At 42.5% G+C, this 15,435-nt stretch overlaps 1 protein-coding gene and 1 long non-coding RNA gene across 7 annotated transcripts in view; one reads left to right on the top strand and one right to left on the bottom strand.

Moving 5' to 3' along the window:
* The window catches only part of PRKAG2 (protein kinase AMP-activated non-catalytic subunit gamma 2), a 241,939-nt gene that overhangs the window by 82,546 nt on the left and 143,958 nt on the right, over window positions 1–15,435 (top strand). For 3 of the 6 annotated variants that reach the window (XM_053963335.1, XM_053963314.1, XM_053963353.1), the window contains one exon: window positions 13,470–13,541. In XM_053963335.1, the coding sequence (XP_053819310.1) occupies window positions 13,470–13,541 (72 nt within the window). Of the gene's footprint in view, window positions 1–11; window positions 427–4,174; window positions 4,311–8,534; window positions 8,958–13,469; window positions 13,542–15,435 lie in introns of those variants that run through there. The other 3 variants (XM_053963363.1, XM_053963324.1, XM_053963345.1) reach the window with 3 other exon arrangements.
* LOC128799188 (uncharacterized) lies at window positions 6,958–8,590 on the bottom strand. The gene is made up of 3 exons (XR_008434658.1): window positions 8,517–8,590; window positions 7,272–7,378; window positions 6,958–7,041 (listed from the first exon to the last, which is right to left on the bottom strand). It is a non-coding gene; the product is annotated as an uncharacterized LOC128799188 (long non-coding RNA).

The following is a 15,435-nucleotide window of genomic DNA, read 5'->3' as shown; positions in this document are numbered from 1 at the left end:
CCCCTTCAGATCGCATTAAAAACGCCTGCGGTTATCTGAACCCTCCGACTTCCCCCGTGCACCCCGAGCATCTCTGTAACGCGCCCAGAACGCGGCTCAATGACCTGCCCGCGCTGTCCGAGCTCAAGGCCGGTTCTGCAGGCGGGGAGCCGAACCTGGCCGTGATGCCCCAGGCGATTTTGGCAGGGAGCCCGCACCGGGGAGAGCCCGCCCGCCTTCCCTGTGCTGCGGTAGCTCCGCTGCTGCCATCCCCGCGCCGTGCCGCGATGGGAGGCACCAACACACCCAGCCCTGGTCCCCATCTGTTGCAGCATCGGCTCCAGTAGCAGAGCCCGAGATGTTTAAATGCGCTTGCCTTTAGGGAAAAGCTTTCAATGCAGTTCTTCGATGGACGTTTCCAGCCAGACTGCAGGATTTTTCAGAGCTGTAAGTCAGAGCGGGGGTTCGATTGTCCCTGGGTTTCTCTGGATTTGATTATTTTTATTATTAAATTGATTTATCTTAGCAGGGGAAAATAGGTTCTGCATTCATTTAGGTGGATGCCCGAGTGCACTGCAGGAGTCTGCCGAGAGGCAGGAATTCTTCAGGCTCTGTAAGAAATGCATGGTTCTTGGGTATTTTGGGTTTTTTGTCGTGTTTTATCTCTCGTATGCATGACTGGCACGGGGCTGTTGTCCTGTTTTTTAGAGCATTTAATTACAATAGCTACTCCAAGGCTGAACAAAATCGTCTTTTATCTAGTTAAAGAATGTAGCTTGGGTTTGGGGTTGGTTTGTTGATTTTTTTTTCCCCTTGCAGAACTTTTCATTAATGTTTTGGAAAGAGAGATTATCATTGGGGGGGGGGTATTCATTTATTTTCAGCCTAAAACCATCTGGTCTCTGCATCCTGCAATGCTTGGTTTCTCCTACTGCTCATCTCAGAGCCTCCTGAACTGCTGAGCAACTAATTGCCATGGCTAGTCACTGCAACCCCAAATCACAGGTTTTCAGGAAGTGCTGTTTTGCTTAATGATTTTAATTTTATATTTGATGAGGCTTGTCAGGATAAAGAGCTGTATTACTGGCTTCATACGTTCCTCCTTGCGTTTTCCCTTTTTACAAGAATTAGTGCTGAACATATGCAATTTGCACTGCAATTAATGGATCTGTGAGATAATGAACGTCCAAAACCCAAAACGGATGAGGCGGCTCCATCCTGAGATCAGAGCCTGAAGGGTTTCAAGATCTTCTGTTAGGGGGGTGATGGTGAATAGCAAATGAAATTTAATCCAGTATAAGATGCAGGGTATTTTGCCAGCATCTTGTGTGTTTTGCTTGTTGTTCACTGTTCCGGGCCACAGGAGAGATGAGAGTGTCAGCCTTTGGGGAGGACATGTCCCCCTCAGCTGTGTCCCCTCTGTGCTGAGTGCAGGAGAGCAGAGGCAGTGCTGACTTTGAGCAGCCCTGGGAGGTGTGAGGAAACTGGAGCTGCTGCAGCTGGGAGCCTGGGGGGCAGGATTATCTGATGGAAGAGGGAATGATGGGCAGCAGGATGAAAGGGATCCTGCTGACAAGGGGCCAGCCCTCAATTCAAAGGGAGGCAGTGGGAAACCCAGCAAAAGAAGACTTGGTGGTACTTCAGTTTAGTACATTTTTATTACTGGGAGTGGAATACAAATGTTGTTTTTTTTTTAATGCCCCAGTTTGAAATAAACAAAAAAACTCCCCCATCCACCCATATCCATCCCATCAATCTGAATGCACAAGGATGTCTGACATTCATCAAGAAGAAACTAGGAGAATTAAATGCAATATTGTTGCAAATCTTTAAAAGCAAAACACAGAGTTGATGGAAATCACCTGTAACCAGAGTCTGCTTCAGGCAGCCAAGAGCCATCGGGTTTCTATCAGGAGGGGAAAATCCTCCTGTCATTTCAGCCTGTTTGGCCACCCAAGTAGGGGCACTGACTGATTTGAAGCTGATTTGAAGACAGTAAGTATTTAATCATCCTAAATTTAAAATAAATGGCAGGTAAAAATCTGTAAGAGCTTGTTACCATGTCTGTATGCACATATGTTTATATATGTTTCCCATACCCATTGCCCTACATGACACCATGTTTTATATGTGTGAAAAAATAGTGATGCCCTGTGAGTTGAACTCTGTCACATCTACATCTGGGAGGAAATAGTCACCAGGGCAGTTTGTTTCTGCTTCTCAGTGTAGGTGCCAGTGCCTTTGCTTTTAGAACTGATGTATATTTTGATAAAGTTACCCTTTCTGTGCTGATGTAACAGACACTTTTCTCATAGGTATTTGATGACTTCTAGAGCCTGATTGTGGTTCTAAGACCAATTTCCATTTCTGATAGACCTCAAAGTAAGTGTGAATAAAACTTGGATGTAAATAAATATACCAATAGTTGTACAGCTGTTCAGTATGTATAGATAGAAATTAATGTTCCTGATGGGAAAAAAATACCCAATATTTTATTTTTAGGGCTGTATTACTGGTGTGAACCTAATTTTTGGTAGTAATGAAAAAATAAAATTGTTATTCTGAATCAAAATTTCCTGCTTGTGGATTTAATTTGAGGAAAAAAAAAAAAAAAAAAAAAAAAAAGCTTTGCTGTGTTTTGCTTTGTTTTGTTTCCTTCTTTCCTTCTTGGGTGCTCATTAATTTCATGGGAGGTTTTCAGTGGTGCTCCTTGGCAGTGTGGGTGTCTGTGCCAGGCTGAGCTGCAGGCAGGGGCTCTCCCTGAGTCTTGCTTTGGTAATTCCAGTGTGAGCTTTATTTTTTTTGTGACAAACGAGTTTGGACTGTCTGCCACATGGCTTGGAGCATCAGCCAGCTCTGAAATGGCCTCTCCCATGCCAGGCTCATACTCTGCCCATCTGTCACCATGTTCGGGGTGTCCTGCTAAGTTGGAAATATTTCCCACACTCTCCAAGCAGGATCAAATGCTTCTTGACACATTTTGATGCACAAACTGTCAGCCAAATCAAATGCAGATTTGCCTGTTTCAGCTCACCAGTGCCTGCTGGGTTTCAAAGCCATTGCAGAGGGCAGAAATTATTTTTGGTGTATGTGGATAATGAGCTTAAGTTTTCAGTTGGGCTTCCCTGAGTGTGTGTTTGCTTGTCCTTTCTCCACAGCATGTTCAGATCGGTCCATTGTAACTGTGGTGCTTAAATGGACTCATAAAGAATAATAAGATGGCTAAAATCAGAAGGCTCCTGCTAAAGGAGTCAGAATTTGATATGGCTCGTTTGTAAGGTTTTCTTCCCTGCACTGGATCTAAAATAGGAACTATTTCTGGAAAAAAAAAAAAATGAAGTCATAGTCTTTGAAAGAAGCCTGAAGTTTACTTGGGGAAATATCTTCCTCAGAATTTTAGTACTGCATGTACAATTATTAGAAAAAAAACCCTGGGTATGTGTCATTTCTTCCCTTCCCTTTCTATATGAGGATAATTTCCAAACTGGACCTACTGCAAAAATTTATTTTGAGTGGTGGTTATTTCTAGTGTGAGTGAGTAATCTCTTTGTTGTGTTCTTCTGTTTGTCTCATTGTTCACAAGATTTTCCAGATGGGCAAGTATTTTATCCATGTTTCTTCCAGAGATGGTCACTGCTGTCTTCTAACACCTTTTCCCAAGCAGAACTGTGATGCTCTTTGAAGCACATCCCTTGAGATAGACTTTAACAAGTGACCAGGGCTTGGTGTGTGTGAGCCTGGAAATGTGAGATTTACTATCCCTTGGACATTGCCAATTCTCTTAACAAACATGCTTTTTCTCAGAAGCTGTATAGCTGGCCTGTTTTCTTAAAATTTAAATTCTAGGATTTTTCACTTGGACACAGAGGTTCCTTCCTCTCACTCCACTGGGCACTCAGAGAGTTAACCCTGTTTTCTACACAGCAGCCAAAGAAAATGTCATTTTAGTAACACTTGGAAGTGCCCCCAGAGCTCCCAGTGCAGGGATGCCCGGAGTGTGTCTCGACAGCGAGCAAAGCTGGGTTGAAACGGGGCTGAAATGATCCCGGCTGGGTCCTGCAGCCCAACACGGAGCTGGGAGCTCGCTGTGCTGCCGGAGCGCTGGCTCAGCCTCCTGCGGGGATGGAGCATCCCCGGCCCCAGCGTTGTCATGGCTACGCTGCTACCGCGGGTGGAGCTGGGGAAGGAGCCGGAGCAAACCACGCCCCGCAGTGCCGAGCACACCGGAGTGAGAAGCAGTCTCTTGTCTGGACAGCTTTCTAAATAGGAGGGGAAATGGAAAAAAAAATACCCAACTTTATTCCCACTTTATGGACAGTAAAGATGGAGAGGTGAGATGCAGGGTTCATTTATCTTATGTTGAATTCTCCAAAGTTTAAGCAAGTTGTGCAGCCTCTCCCATGCCTGGGATATGGGAGCACATTTCCTGTTGGAGATGCTGGCTTTCCCCTTCCCTCTAGGCTGGACAGAAAGTGTGGGGAGATGACTAGTGACAGATATCCTTAATGCCTTCCCAGAGCTAATCCAGAAAGCCAGAGCAGGCAATGAAAGTCTCATCACTGAAGTGCTCTCATGAAGCTCTTCTGGATCTGCAGTTTGTAAAGCCCTTTGGATTCCCACAGCATGAGTGATGCATTGTAATTTATCAGCATTGGATGACACTGCTAAATGAAAATCTAGGAATGGCACAAAATCTCATTATCTCTTAGCTCAAAGTCAGGGGTGAGACCTAAAGGGCATGCAAGGCTGTGTTTGGGCAGAATACTGTTCTAGGAGTGTGATAAAATCCTCTGGGTTGTCTCTGAGAATCTGAGCTTTCTTCTGTCCTTGAGGGCATTTTATGTTGCAGCTTCAGCAAAATGCACCTTTAATGAATGAAGAATGAAGACATCCATTCTTCTGGGAAAAGAAAAAAACGGTTTAGCTTACGAAATAAAGCATATTAAATTTATTTGTCTCTTTTTACATGTGGTGCTAAAGATATAAGAAAAGCTGTAGCAAAGTTACTGTAAACTTCATAGAGGTGAAATTGCTCTCTGCAGCTGCAGAGTGATGTAGGAAAATGTGGGAAAGAGGGGAATCTTTCCTCATCATGGACACCACGATGTTCCCCCTTGACATCCCATTCAGCACACAAAGCACAGAATCATCTTGTTCTTCCTTTCCTTCCCTAATTTCCTCTTTGCTTCTGCTTTTTTTCCCTTTATTTTTTTTTTTAGCTGAGGGGCTACGAGATCAGAGCAGGTCCCTCACTTGCCTGGCTTTCCAGCCGTAAGCTTTCTTCTAATTGTCAAGATTATTCACGGTTATTGACTGACAAGAATGAAAAGAGGAGGCAACAGGCAGCTGTCTTCCTAAATGCAGTGAACTGGAAAAATAGTTGCAGTTCAAGTATTTATGGCAGAGATCTTTTGCCTGGTGTGAATGTCACCTTTTTTAGTCATATATATGCAAGGTCATTTTCAGATAAGGCCATGAGTTGGGGGTTTTCAGTTCTGATTCTGTTTTATTTTATTCTTCCTTGAGGATGTGGTTTTTTAAGAGATTTTTAAGAGATTCACTTTTAAGAATAAAAAGTGGGGGAAAACACAAAAAAATGAAAAACCACAGTGACTCAAAGTAGCTGAAATCTGGAGATGACTTAGTAAGCCTCAGTCTAATCCTTGAATTGAATCCCCTTCAGATTGTTTGCTCCTGTGCTGCAGCAGCTCAAGTGTTTTCATTACATTATGGCAAAATCATCTTTTGTTTCCTGCAATTCTGCTATTTCACTGTGGCTGAAGTTGTGTTTTGTAGCAAATGCTGGCTTGTCTCTGCAAATATGTTGAGATCCAGTGTCTCATTTATGTAAGACAAACTCATAGGTATTGGAAAGCACTTTTATTGGCACTATGAGCCATCCAAAGGGTAACATTTCCAGTCTCCTGCAGTCCTTCCTTAGAATCGTGTGTCTTGGTTTCTTAATTCCCTCATCACTCACCTAACCACATTTTCCAGGACTGAGGTGTGTTATCTTCTGCTTTTACCTTGTGTTTCTAAACTTTGGGTGCTTCTTAAATGAAACGTCTCACCGGAGAAAGGTTGTCTTTGGCCGAGCACCCAGGAATAGCACTTAATAATGGGTTTCTATGTGCATCATGGTGGTGTCACAGAGACTATTGGGAATTTTGGTTTCCTCCCTGGCATGCTTTCTCTGCTTTTCTCTCACTTTCTCTCTCTCTCTCCATTTTTTTTAAGTGACATTTCATTATTTGCACGTTCGCTAGGTTGTCCATCTGCTGTTGTAATAAACACGCTGCCAGTCGCTGCTGTGTGGTTCGTGGTGTGAAGGAGCTGACAAACCAGGCTGTCATGTGCTTGGGGATCCTAGTGAGGCTTTGTCAGAGTGCCTCTGTGACTTCCTGATGAGGTGGGGAGCAGCACCCTCCACCACAGCATTTCCACGCAGCCCTGAGCTCTCTGCACCTTATAAACACAATGGGGCTCCAGGCAGGAGGGATTCCATCCCACCCCAGGCTGTCTGTGCCCAGCTCATCTGCAAAGACTGAATCACTGATGAGATACAGTGGGGTTTCCTGGCAGGAGAGCACAAGGCTTGAAAGAAAACTTCATTTTTTTTCTGTAAACAGCATAGGAATGTGTTCTAGTGAATTAAGTCAGAGATTGGGAACACAAAAAAACAATCCATGCTCTCTTGAAAGTTTTTTTGGATGGATCTTGTCTGCAGCTCCAAAACCAAAAAAAGTGAATTTGCTGTAGACTGCTGGAGATTAATGCCTATCAGGATCAGTTAAGAATTTCAGAAATTAAGAAGGCTGTGCTGGATGCTGCCAGTATCCCATGATCAGGATAACTCAGGAAGAAGAGCTTGGAAGACAGCTGTTTTCAGGAAAATATCAAGGACTTAATTATTTAATGGCTCTCTTTAATCCCTTCCCTGTAAAATTCATTGTTTTAGCAGCTTTTTCTGCCCAAGTGGTGGCAATCCAAGCTGGAGAACCTGTGGTGAGAACAGTGGCTTCAGTAGCTCTTTGAGTAGACCATGTCCACTTCCTGTTGCAGCTGAAAGAAATGCCTTTGAGTTGCACACAGGCTGGTTTTCTTCTGCCAAGCTTTCATATGTGAGTTTTTTTACATAGAACATTGAATAATCACCTGATGGATGGGGATTTTCACATACTGAGATCTGGGTTAGATTTCAGTCAGCCATTACTCCCTAACCTTTTAGATAGTGCCTCTTTGGAACTGAATATTTTCCATTTGTTCCAGACATGTCATTTAGGGGGACTTACCTTCTGTTATTTCAAGTCTGATGCTGTATCCACCTTGAAGTGCACACAGCTGGTCCTGCACAGTCACCCAGTAACCCCTGGACTGTGCTGCCTCTGGACTCTTCATACTGTGGACAAAATCATAGAGTCATTAAGGTGGGAAAAGGCCTCTAAGATTAAGGAGTTCACTGCAAACCTGCCATCTCCACCATTTCCTCTTGTCCTCTTGCTTTTTTTGGGAGAAGAGACTGATCCCCACCTGGCTACAACCTCCTTTCAGGGAGTTGTGGAGTCTGATAAGGTCTCCCCTGAGCCTCTTTTTCTCCAGGCTAAACTTCCCCAGCTCCCTCAGCTGCTCCTTATAGGACTTGTATTCCAGACCCTTCACCATCCCCCTTGCCCTTTTCTGGACACTTCTCAGCCCCCCAGTATCTTTCTTGTAGTGAGGGGCTCAGAACTGAGCACAGGATTCAAGGTACAGCCTCACCAATCAAGTTTCTATATCTTATTTCTACCCTCTCAAGCTCTCCAGACCTATGTATTTGGGTGGGTTTTTTTTGTTTGTTTGTTTGTTTGGGTGTTTTTTTTTTTTTTTTTTTTTTTTTTTTTTAATACAAATAGCCTTAAAAGTAATAGCAAACAGATAAATTGGAATAGCCTTGTGCAGTACAAAGCTGTCTTGCACAAATCCAACCAGCTTTGTACATCTGTTCCTGCCCACTCCCATTGAGTCATATTGAGGCTTAGTCACCAGCATCCTCAGTCTCACAGTACAACTTATATATTTCTCTCCAAAACACATGCTACAGTCTAGATGGCATGGGGGAGTGAGAAAAGCAAAGCAATGAGCAACCTACTCCTAAAGGAATAAAGGAATGTAGCAAGTTTTATTATACTTTACTATAACTGGTATATCAAAACAACAATAACAAAAGGACAGAAATGCCTGTGTATGTCAGTTTTGAATCTTTCCTTTTGCAATAATGGAGTGATTTGTTTTAAATCCCCAAAGGCTTCTAGATAGGATTGTTCTCAGAAAAAGACAATTTTCTATTGAAGCAGAGCTACCAAGCTATGCCCTCTATTCCATGGAGATCAAACTGTGGATCTGCTCACAGGCTATTAGCATATGTAGCATATTTGCTATTCAGAGTTTTACATAGGCTTGTAATAGGTACAAATTCAAGGTTGATCTAAAAAAATCTGCTGGTGTGCAGAATGCAATGAAACAAACTGTTCACAGCTGATGTTAATAAAAATCCTGACCTTCTTTGTCCTTGCTAGGATACTTGAAGTGCTCATAGCTCAGTAATATCAGCAGAGGAGAAGATTTTGTTAAGGTGTGATGCTGAGGAGTGATGCTTTTATCCATCTTTTGTGAGATCAGAGCTCTTGTCAACACGCAGCTTAATTCCACTGTATGTTGTTTTCTTTGTTTATTTTATTAAAGGAGCTGTCTCCCCATATTGAAAACTGCCTTAGTGAAGTGTCACCTTCTGCTTGAGATATGTTGTAAAAAGAAACTGTAATGTCTGGCAGGCATTTCACATCCTTAAATTTGGTGCAATCCTAGCACATATATAGAACTTAGTGAGGCAGAAAAAAAATGCCTCGAGGTGACACCATCCGTAATCAGGACTGCGTGATGCTACCCACACTAGGACTCTGAAGCTGTTAATAGCTGAGGAGCCCAGACTTTCAGCAGAGGTTGGTTATGGGGATACCATGAAGCTCTTCTGACCTGAGTCACCCCTGGAACGTGGCCAAAGAGTTGACCATGTTCATGGGGACCCACCACCGTGGGCACAGATTTCACATCCCCATGTTGATCACAGTCATTCCTCATGTTTGAATAGACAGTTGCAAAAGATGCCAGCAGGGAGCTGTTTGTGAAATACTCTTTTGATACCCAGCCCTGAAATTTTGGACCACAGTCGAGTGGGGCCATAAAAAGGTCTTACTTCCACCCAAAATACATTGGAAATTGGTCTCTGGCCTGTCAGTCACAGCATGCCCCAACCCTTGCTGGCTCTTTGGCTTCAGCCCTTGCAGAGAAGCTTTATCAGCCTGGCTGCCAAAGTAGCCTTGAAAGCAAACAATAATACAACAAGAATCCTGTTTATTCTGTGTTGTTTACTGGATTCAAGGCTTTAGTGGTGTGTTATTTAAGTATGCAGCCTCTGCAACAGAATTGCTGGAAGCCCTCTTCTTACACCAAGGTCTCCAACTGCAGCAACCTCCAGACCAGCGTGTCTGGGCAAGACTTTTTCTCCCCAGTAAGGAAAGAAACAGTGAAACTGTCTGGAAAAGGTGAAAAATGGTTTGGCTAACCAGATCTTGCTCCTGCTATTTGACTATGCTGTGCCTGCCAATATATTTGCTTTCTGCATCCTCAAATGTGGTTTTCTTTCCTATTCTCCAAACTAGTTCTAAAAAAAGTTTCTTTGTTTTACCAGGATATCAAAGAACAAAAATTTTGTTCTTACTTCTTTTCACATAATCCCAAATATTCTGATATAAGGGATGTCAGAGGAAAAGGGGCTGGAATTAAGAAGGATCATCCTGTACATGTAGGGATCATGCTAGAGTTAGTCTCACCTTTGGAGGAGAAATTCGTGTGAAGGATCTGTAACCTTCCAGATATCTGTTGTTTGCCCAGAAGAAATACAGAAAGAAGTGGTGGAGAAGACAAGTGCAAATGCAGACAGAATAATCCTGACTCAGTCCTGACACTGGAAAATCACCTGTTGAGTGGGTGTTGTGGGAGATTTCCCTGACAGGAGCCCTGAGCTGTGGTTCTGCTGTGTCACGGCTCTGCTGTCCTCCAGGAAAAGCTTTGCTGCCCCTGGGGCTGTGTTCTTCAGTGAATAAATCAGGAGCTGCCATGACAACCTCTTGTAAATAAAAGCAGATTGAAAACAAAATAAATCTGAGACAGCTTTGTGGCTGCAAAGTAGATCTAAAGTGGACAAGAAGTCCTTTTTTCTAACAGGATGGCAGGAGTGATGTCTGGCTGTCACGTAGAGCAGAGTGATGGAAGGATTGACTAAAGAGCACAAGCATGACAGGAAAGCCAATGAAACTTCCAAACCAGGCTTTTCATATTCTTAATTCCAGGTTAGCAGCACTAGGACCTGCTTTTTCTCTATACAGGGGTGATCACAGCCTGTGGTCTCTGCAGAAGTTGTGTGTCCAAGGATACAATGCAGGACTGATGGACACAGGGCTCGATGCCATTCTGCAGCCAGGGCTCTGCAGTCTGAAGGACTCCTCCTCCTACCAGGACATCACTCTGTGCCTTTGATGGAGTTTTAAATGTCTCTGCAGAACCATGTGGTTGTGCAGGGAGCTGTTTCCAAGTGGAGCAAAGCAGAGCAGGAAAGCTGTCTAAGAACAGCTTCAGTCCCCAGTCCCTGGCAGAGCAAGCCTTCTGTGTGTATCTGTTGGCATCAGATCAGAGCAGTCACAACTGTGACAAGGGCAAGGGCTGCACCATTGGTCTGTCAAGTGTTCTGTGGTATTTTGCAACACTTTTGGAGCAGTTTAATTCTTTGGGTTTGGGGTTTTTTTGTTTGTTTTGTTTTGTTTTTTTAAGAGTTACTGCATCATCAACTGCATCATCACGTGTTTCTGGATTAAGTGGAACACAAGAAATTGTTATTTTTCTGTATTCTGCAGAAATATTCATGAAGGGGAAATAAGCACCTAATATTTCCTTGCTTAACCAACAGATTGGAATAGAGAGAGCAACATTTGTAGCCTGGTATTTGATATATGTATTTTTTTCCTTCTGTGAATGGATGCCTTCATATATAGAATCCCATGAAAAAATTGTTAGGTAGCAGTTACAATTATAGGCTTTTTCACAGGAGTAAAAGTACAATTATTACCCACTTTGAAATGTTCAGCAGTGCTGTATTAACAACAAAAGGTCTCATAGTGCCCAGAAAGCTCCAGCTTCTGTTAATTTGGCTTACAGGTAGAGATTGGTTCTGGATGTAAAGATAGATGAAGTCACAATACCTCCGTGGTATCTGAGAGTTACAAATCAGAATAGAGTTGTCATTTGGGTTTCATGACTTCAGACTTTAATATCTATGTGGCTTTAAATTTGAAATTATAAATGAAACTGAAATTTAGCTCCTAGAAAAATAGTTGTATCTACCTACCCTTTCCTGGTTTTGAAGGTTTCTGCTCAGATAAGACATTTTGGTTTCATTCCTGGCAGTTCTAGATTTTCTGAACAGCTTTTTCTTCTCTGATTAGTGGCTATGTGTCCTCTTCAACCCAGTTTCTGCCATCCAGTCTCCAGCCTTCCTAAATAGCTGCTTTCCTCCCTGGAAGTTACACCAGGGAGTAATACAGAGGTACTAATATGTGGATCTCAAAAGAGGTTATTTTCTTCATTTATTCCATGGAAAATTACTTAGCACACATCAGATTCCAGCTTCTGCCCTACTGAAGATGGGTAGAGGAAAATGTTGGTAAATCCTTTGGCTAAATTAAACACGAGGGGATATGTTTTTGTATAACTTTCATTAGGCTCTTAAATATCTTCCCAGAGATTCTTCAATTAACTCCTGCAGTAGCATATGAAGTAATAATACTAATAATAGTAATGATGATGATAATCTGTATATTGGTGGTGTTTATAAATGCCATTTATGGCTAAATAATTTGTATATGGAGTAAGTAATTTTAATCTTAATTTTAATCTCTTCCTTAGGTTTTGAGATGTTTCCTTATGTTTTTATTTGCAAACAAAGGTGATGTGAAACACAGATGCCCGGGCAAGAGGGAGATGTTACATAGCTGAGCTTTGTAGATAGCTCCCATTGAATGTGCATGAATAGGGTTGGGAGCAGAAGAATTTGTCAGGAATATGTTTGTTTGGGGCCTAATGATTTGGGGCCAGCTTGGCCAAGCCTGGCTGCTGCTTTTTTTTTTTTTTTCCCTTTTCAACTTGGCATGAATTAGTCCCATGTGTTTCAGTTCCAGTAATTCAATATTTTGTTCCTTATTTTTGTTGCTTGTTATATAACCAGAATATTTTCAAACACTGTTAAGAATTATGCCTGAGTTATACACAATTTTTGAGCATATTTTGACTTTAATATGATTACACAAAGCGATGTGATTAGACCTGTGGCTGTTCTGAATTCTGAAGACAAGCAAGCCCTGCAGACTTCATGGATGGTGCTAATTTTTAATTAAGCTGTTTGATCACAAATTAGGTTTACGTGAAAATGCTATTTATTTATATTTTGAACTCTTTTAAATGAATGCAGATGTGGTGGTTGAGAAGCACTGAATCATTGCATGGAAAGGGTGATGCCTCGCATCTGGGAGGTTCTGTTTTGGGGAGGTATTCCTGACATTTAGAACACAATTTAGGGCCCAAGACTCAGTTCTTCAGCACACAGGATTAGGCAACCTCATGCTTCTGGTCACAGAATTGCTTATTATGTACTTTTCTGATCAAACAGATGCTAAAGTTGACACTAACATAATTTCTTTATGCATGTAGAAAGGAGCTCTAAAAACCCTGTGGCTGGAACATGAAGTATCATAAACAGAACAGACGGCAGGAGGTGGAATATAATTGCAGTTTGTTTTTGTTAGTTAAAAATGAGCATGTGTGCTTTTCTTATGGCTCTATTGTCTTCAGTCCTGCAGAATTGGGTGCTCCTCTCCCATTTGTGCAGGTTGATTGGTTATTTCCTCCCTGAGCACCATGTCAGTTTTCTCTGTCTTTTTTCAGAAGTTACGTATTTCCTAGAATGTTGACATACTTTCATTCAGGTTGTGTTTATTGACATAAATATGCTTTAAGATCATGCATCCCACTAAAGGCAAGATAGGCATTTGCTGAGCAAGTGGATGTGCTTAAACTATAATTTCATACCAATTTTTCTATGGGATTTCAGTACCTCCCCTTGAAAGTTTTAACAGAGGACTTTTGACTTTGTGCAGGTGGTTTTTGATGGTGATGTGATGCAGGTGCTGCTGAGGGCTCCCTGTTCACCTGTAACTTACATCTGACATTGTTTCACAGCCCAGGAGAACCAGCAGAGCCTGTGGTATTGCTTGCCAGCAATTGCCATGGGTGAAGCAGTGGGCACTCTGGAAACAGACCTCTGGGCTTCAGTCATGGGGTTCTCTGATGGAAGGAAGGAGGCATTAATAAAATACATCCATTTTTCTTCTCTGTTCTTGCAGGATCTCAGCTCATTTGCCATGCCATTCTTGGACGGTGATGTGGAGAGCACAGACAAAAATGCTTCTCGCAAGGTAGGATTTATCCAAAGCTTCCCCCTCTTTGCAGTGCTTGAATCCCTTGTGGTGCACACAGTTTGTAAGGCTTATAAAAGCCTGGAGTTTTCATCTTCCCTGCCTTACCATTAACCTGTTGTGAGTGGTGCACTAAGGCAAACCCAGTGGCTTTTGCTGACCTTACCATGACAGTGCCTGTGCAGTATAACCTGTACAGGATGCAAGCTGCTGGTGGTATTGTTGTAAATACTGCAGGTGGTGTGTATAACAGAGCTGTAAATCAGAAAGGTGATGTTGCATAGCTGTATTCTCAGGAATATCTTTACCTTGCAAAATCTGAGGTGTTGCTGCAGAAATATACACTGCCCAAGGTGGAATCTATGGCTGTTAGTAGGTTTTCCTGGACTTGCCTCCTGATGGCTGCTCCCTCTCTATGGAGGGTTTAACTGTTCACTGCCCTTGATCTCTCTGTCCTTGGCACTGGAAAAGTGAACTGCCTTCATTTGCTGAAGCCACAGTGGTAGAGCCTTCCCGTGAACAGAATAGAAAGTTTCCTCCTCAATGTGGGATAAACTCAAGGTTATCCTTCTGGAGGCATTGATTTCTTTTTCTGATGCTATTAAATTAAGCCAGTGTAGTCACAGAGTTGGCTTGCTTTAAAAAGGATCAGGGCAGCACATTCAATGGATGACATTGGGGATGGTTATACAGCGCCTGCACGATCTTCAGAGTGATAAAAATGGTGGGTGGGACCTGTCATCTTCAGGTCCTGGCCTCCTCATTTTCACAAAGCACTGAAGTACAAACAGGTCTGCTAAATGGAAGCCTCCTACAAGCCACGTTCTGAGCTTGGCAAAGAGGGATTCTCCTCCGACTCACAGACAACCCCAAAAGCTGATCTCCAGCTGCTCTGCAGACCAGTTCCACTGGTCACAGTATTTACAAGTCTGTACATGGACCTCCATGACCATTAAACCTGCTACAAGCAATGTGGCAGAGAGTCTGCAGGTTTAGTTTAATGCAGGCAGTGTAATAAATACTCCTTAATGAAGCTGATCTGCATCTAGAACAATAATAACTTAGCTCTGTTGACAGCATGAGTTTCTATTCCTTTGCACCTCACAGCTAAGGACAGATATTTTAAGAATTTCTGCAATCCATCAGCAATTGAATACGTTTATAACATTGGCCTTGTTCTTTCTGTGTTGGACCTTTTAGACTGAGGTAGGAGTTGCTGATGCTGGGGAACTCCTGTAGAAACCAGGACTTGTAACTCTTGTAGATGCCAGGGAAGCTAAAATATACAGTGCTACCAAAAGGTGCCTGTTTAGAGGGTTTGAATAAAGTGAACAATGTGATGTTTTTGGAAAGGATAGTCTTCTGCTGGAAGAAGGCAGGGGTTTCTGGCTAAAACTTGGTTTTTCCATTTATCACCTTCTTTCCACAAAGAAAGGTGAGAAAGATGCATGAATCTCAGTCATGAGGAAATAATGTGCCAAGGCTAATTGCCCTGATGTGCAGAACTGCATGATATCATTTAATGACTTCCACTCTACCGTTCCTGAATGCTGTCATTTTCTTCCAGCTGGTCTCAGGACTATTTTTTTACAAAAGCACAGAATCATTGAGGTTGGTAAAGACCTCTGAGATTATTGGGTCCTACCTTAGATCACCACCTGGCCTTTGGTGAGTTCATGTCTTGTTGAGAACTGGAAGGACATTTCAATAGTTGCCTTTATTTTTTAGCATTGCTAAATGCTGGAGCAAGTTCTGCTTATGGAAGTGCAACTGACTTTGGAATAAGCATGGAGCTGGGGCTTAATATCTGAAGTTGTATTTTTAACTGACCTTTTTGACTGAGTGTGTAAGACCTAGTGTTTTTTCCTACTATTATACTTGAGCTCTGTTCAAC

Source organism: Vidua chalybeata, chromosome 1 (assembly GCF_026979565.1).
Source record: "Vidua chalybeata isolate OUT-0048 chromosome 1, bVidCha1 merged haplotype, whole genome shotgun sequence".
Taxonomy (NCBI): domain Eukaryota; kingdom Metazoa; phylum Chordata; class Aves; order Passeriformes; family Viduidae; genus Vidua; species Vidua chalybeata.
The sequence above is the reverse complement of the archived record's forward strand: the minus strand, read 5'-3'. Positions and strand labels throughout refer to the sequence as shown.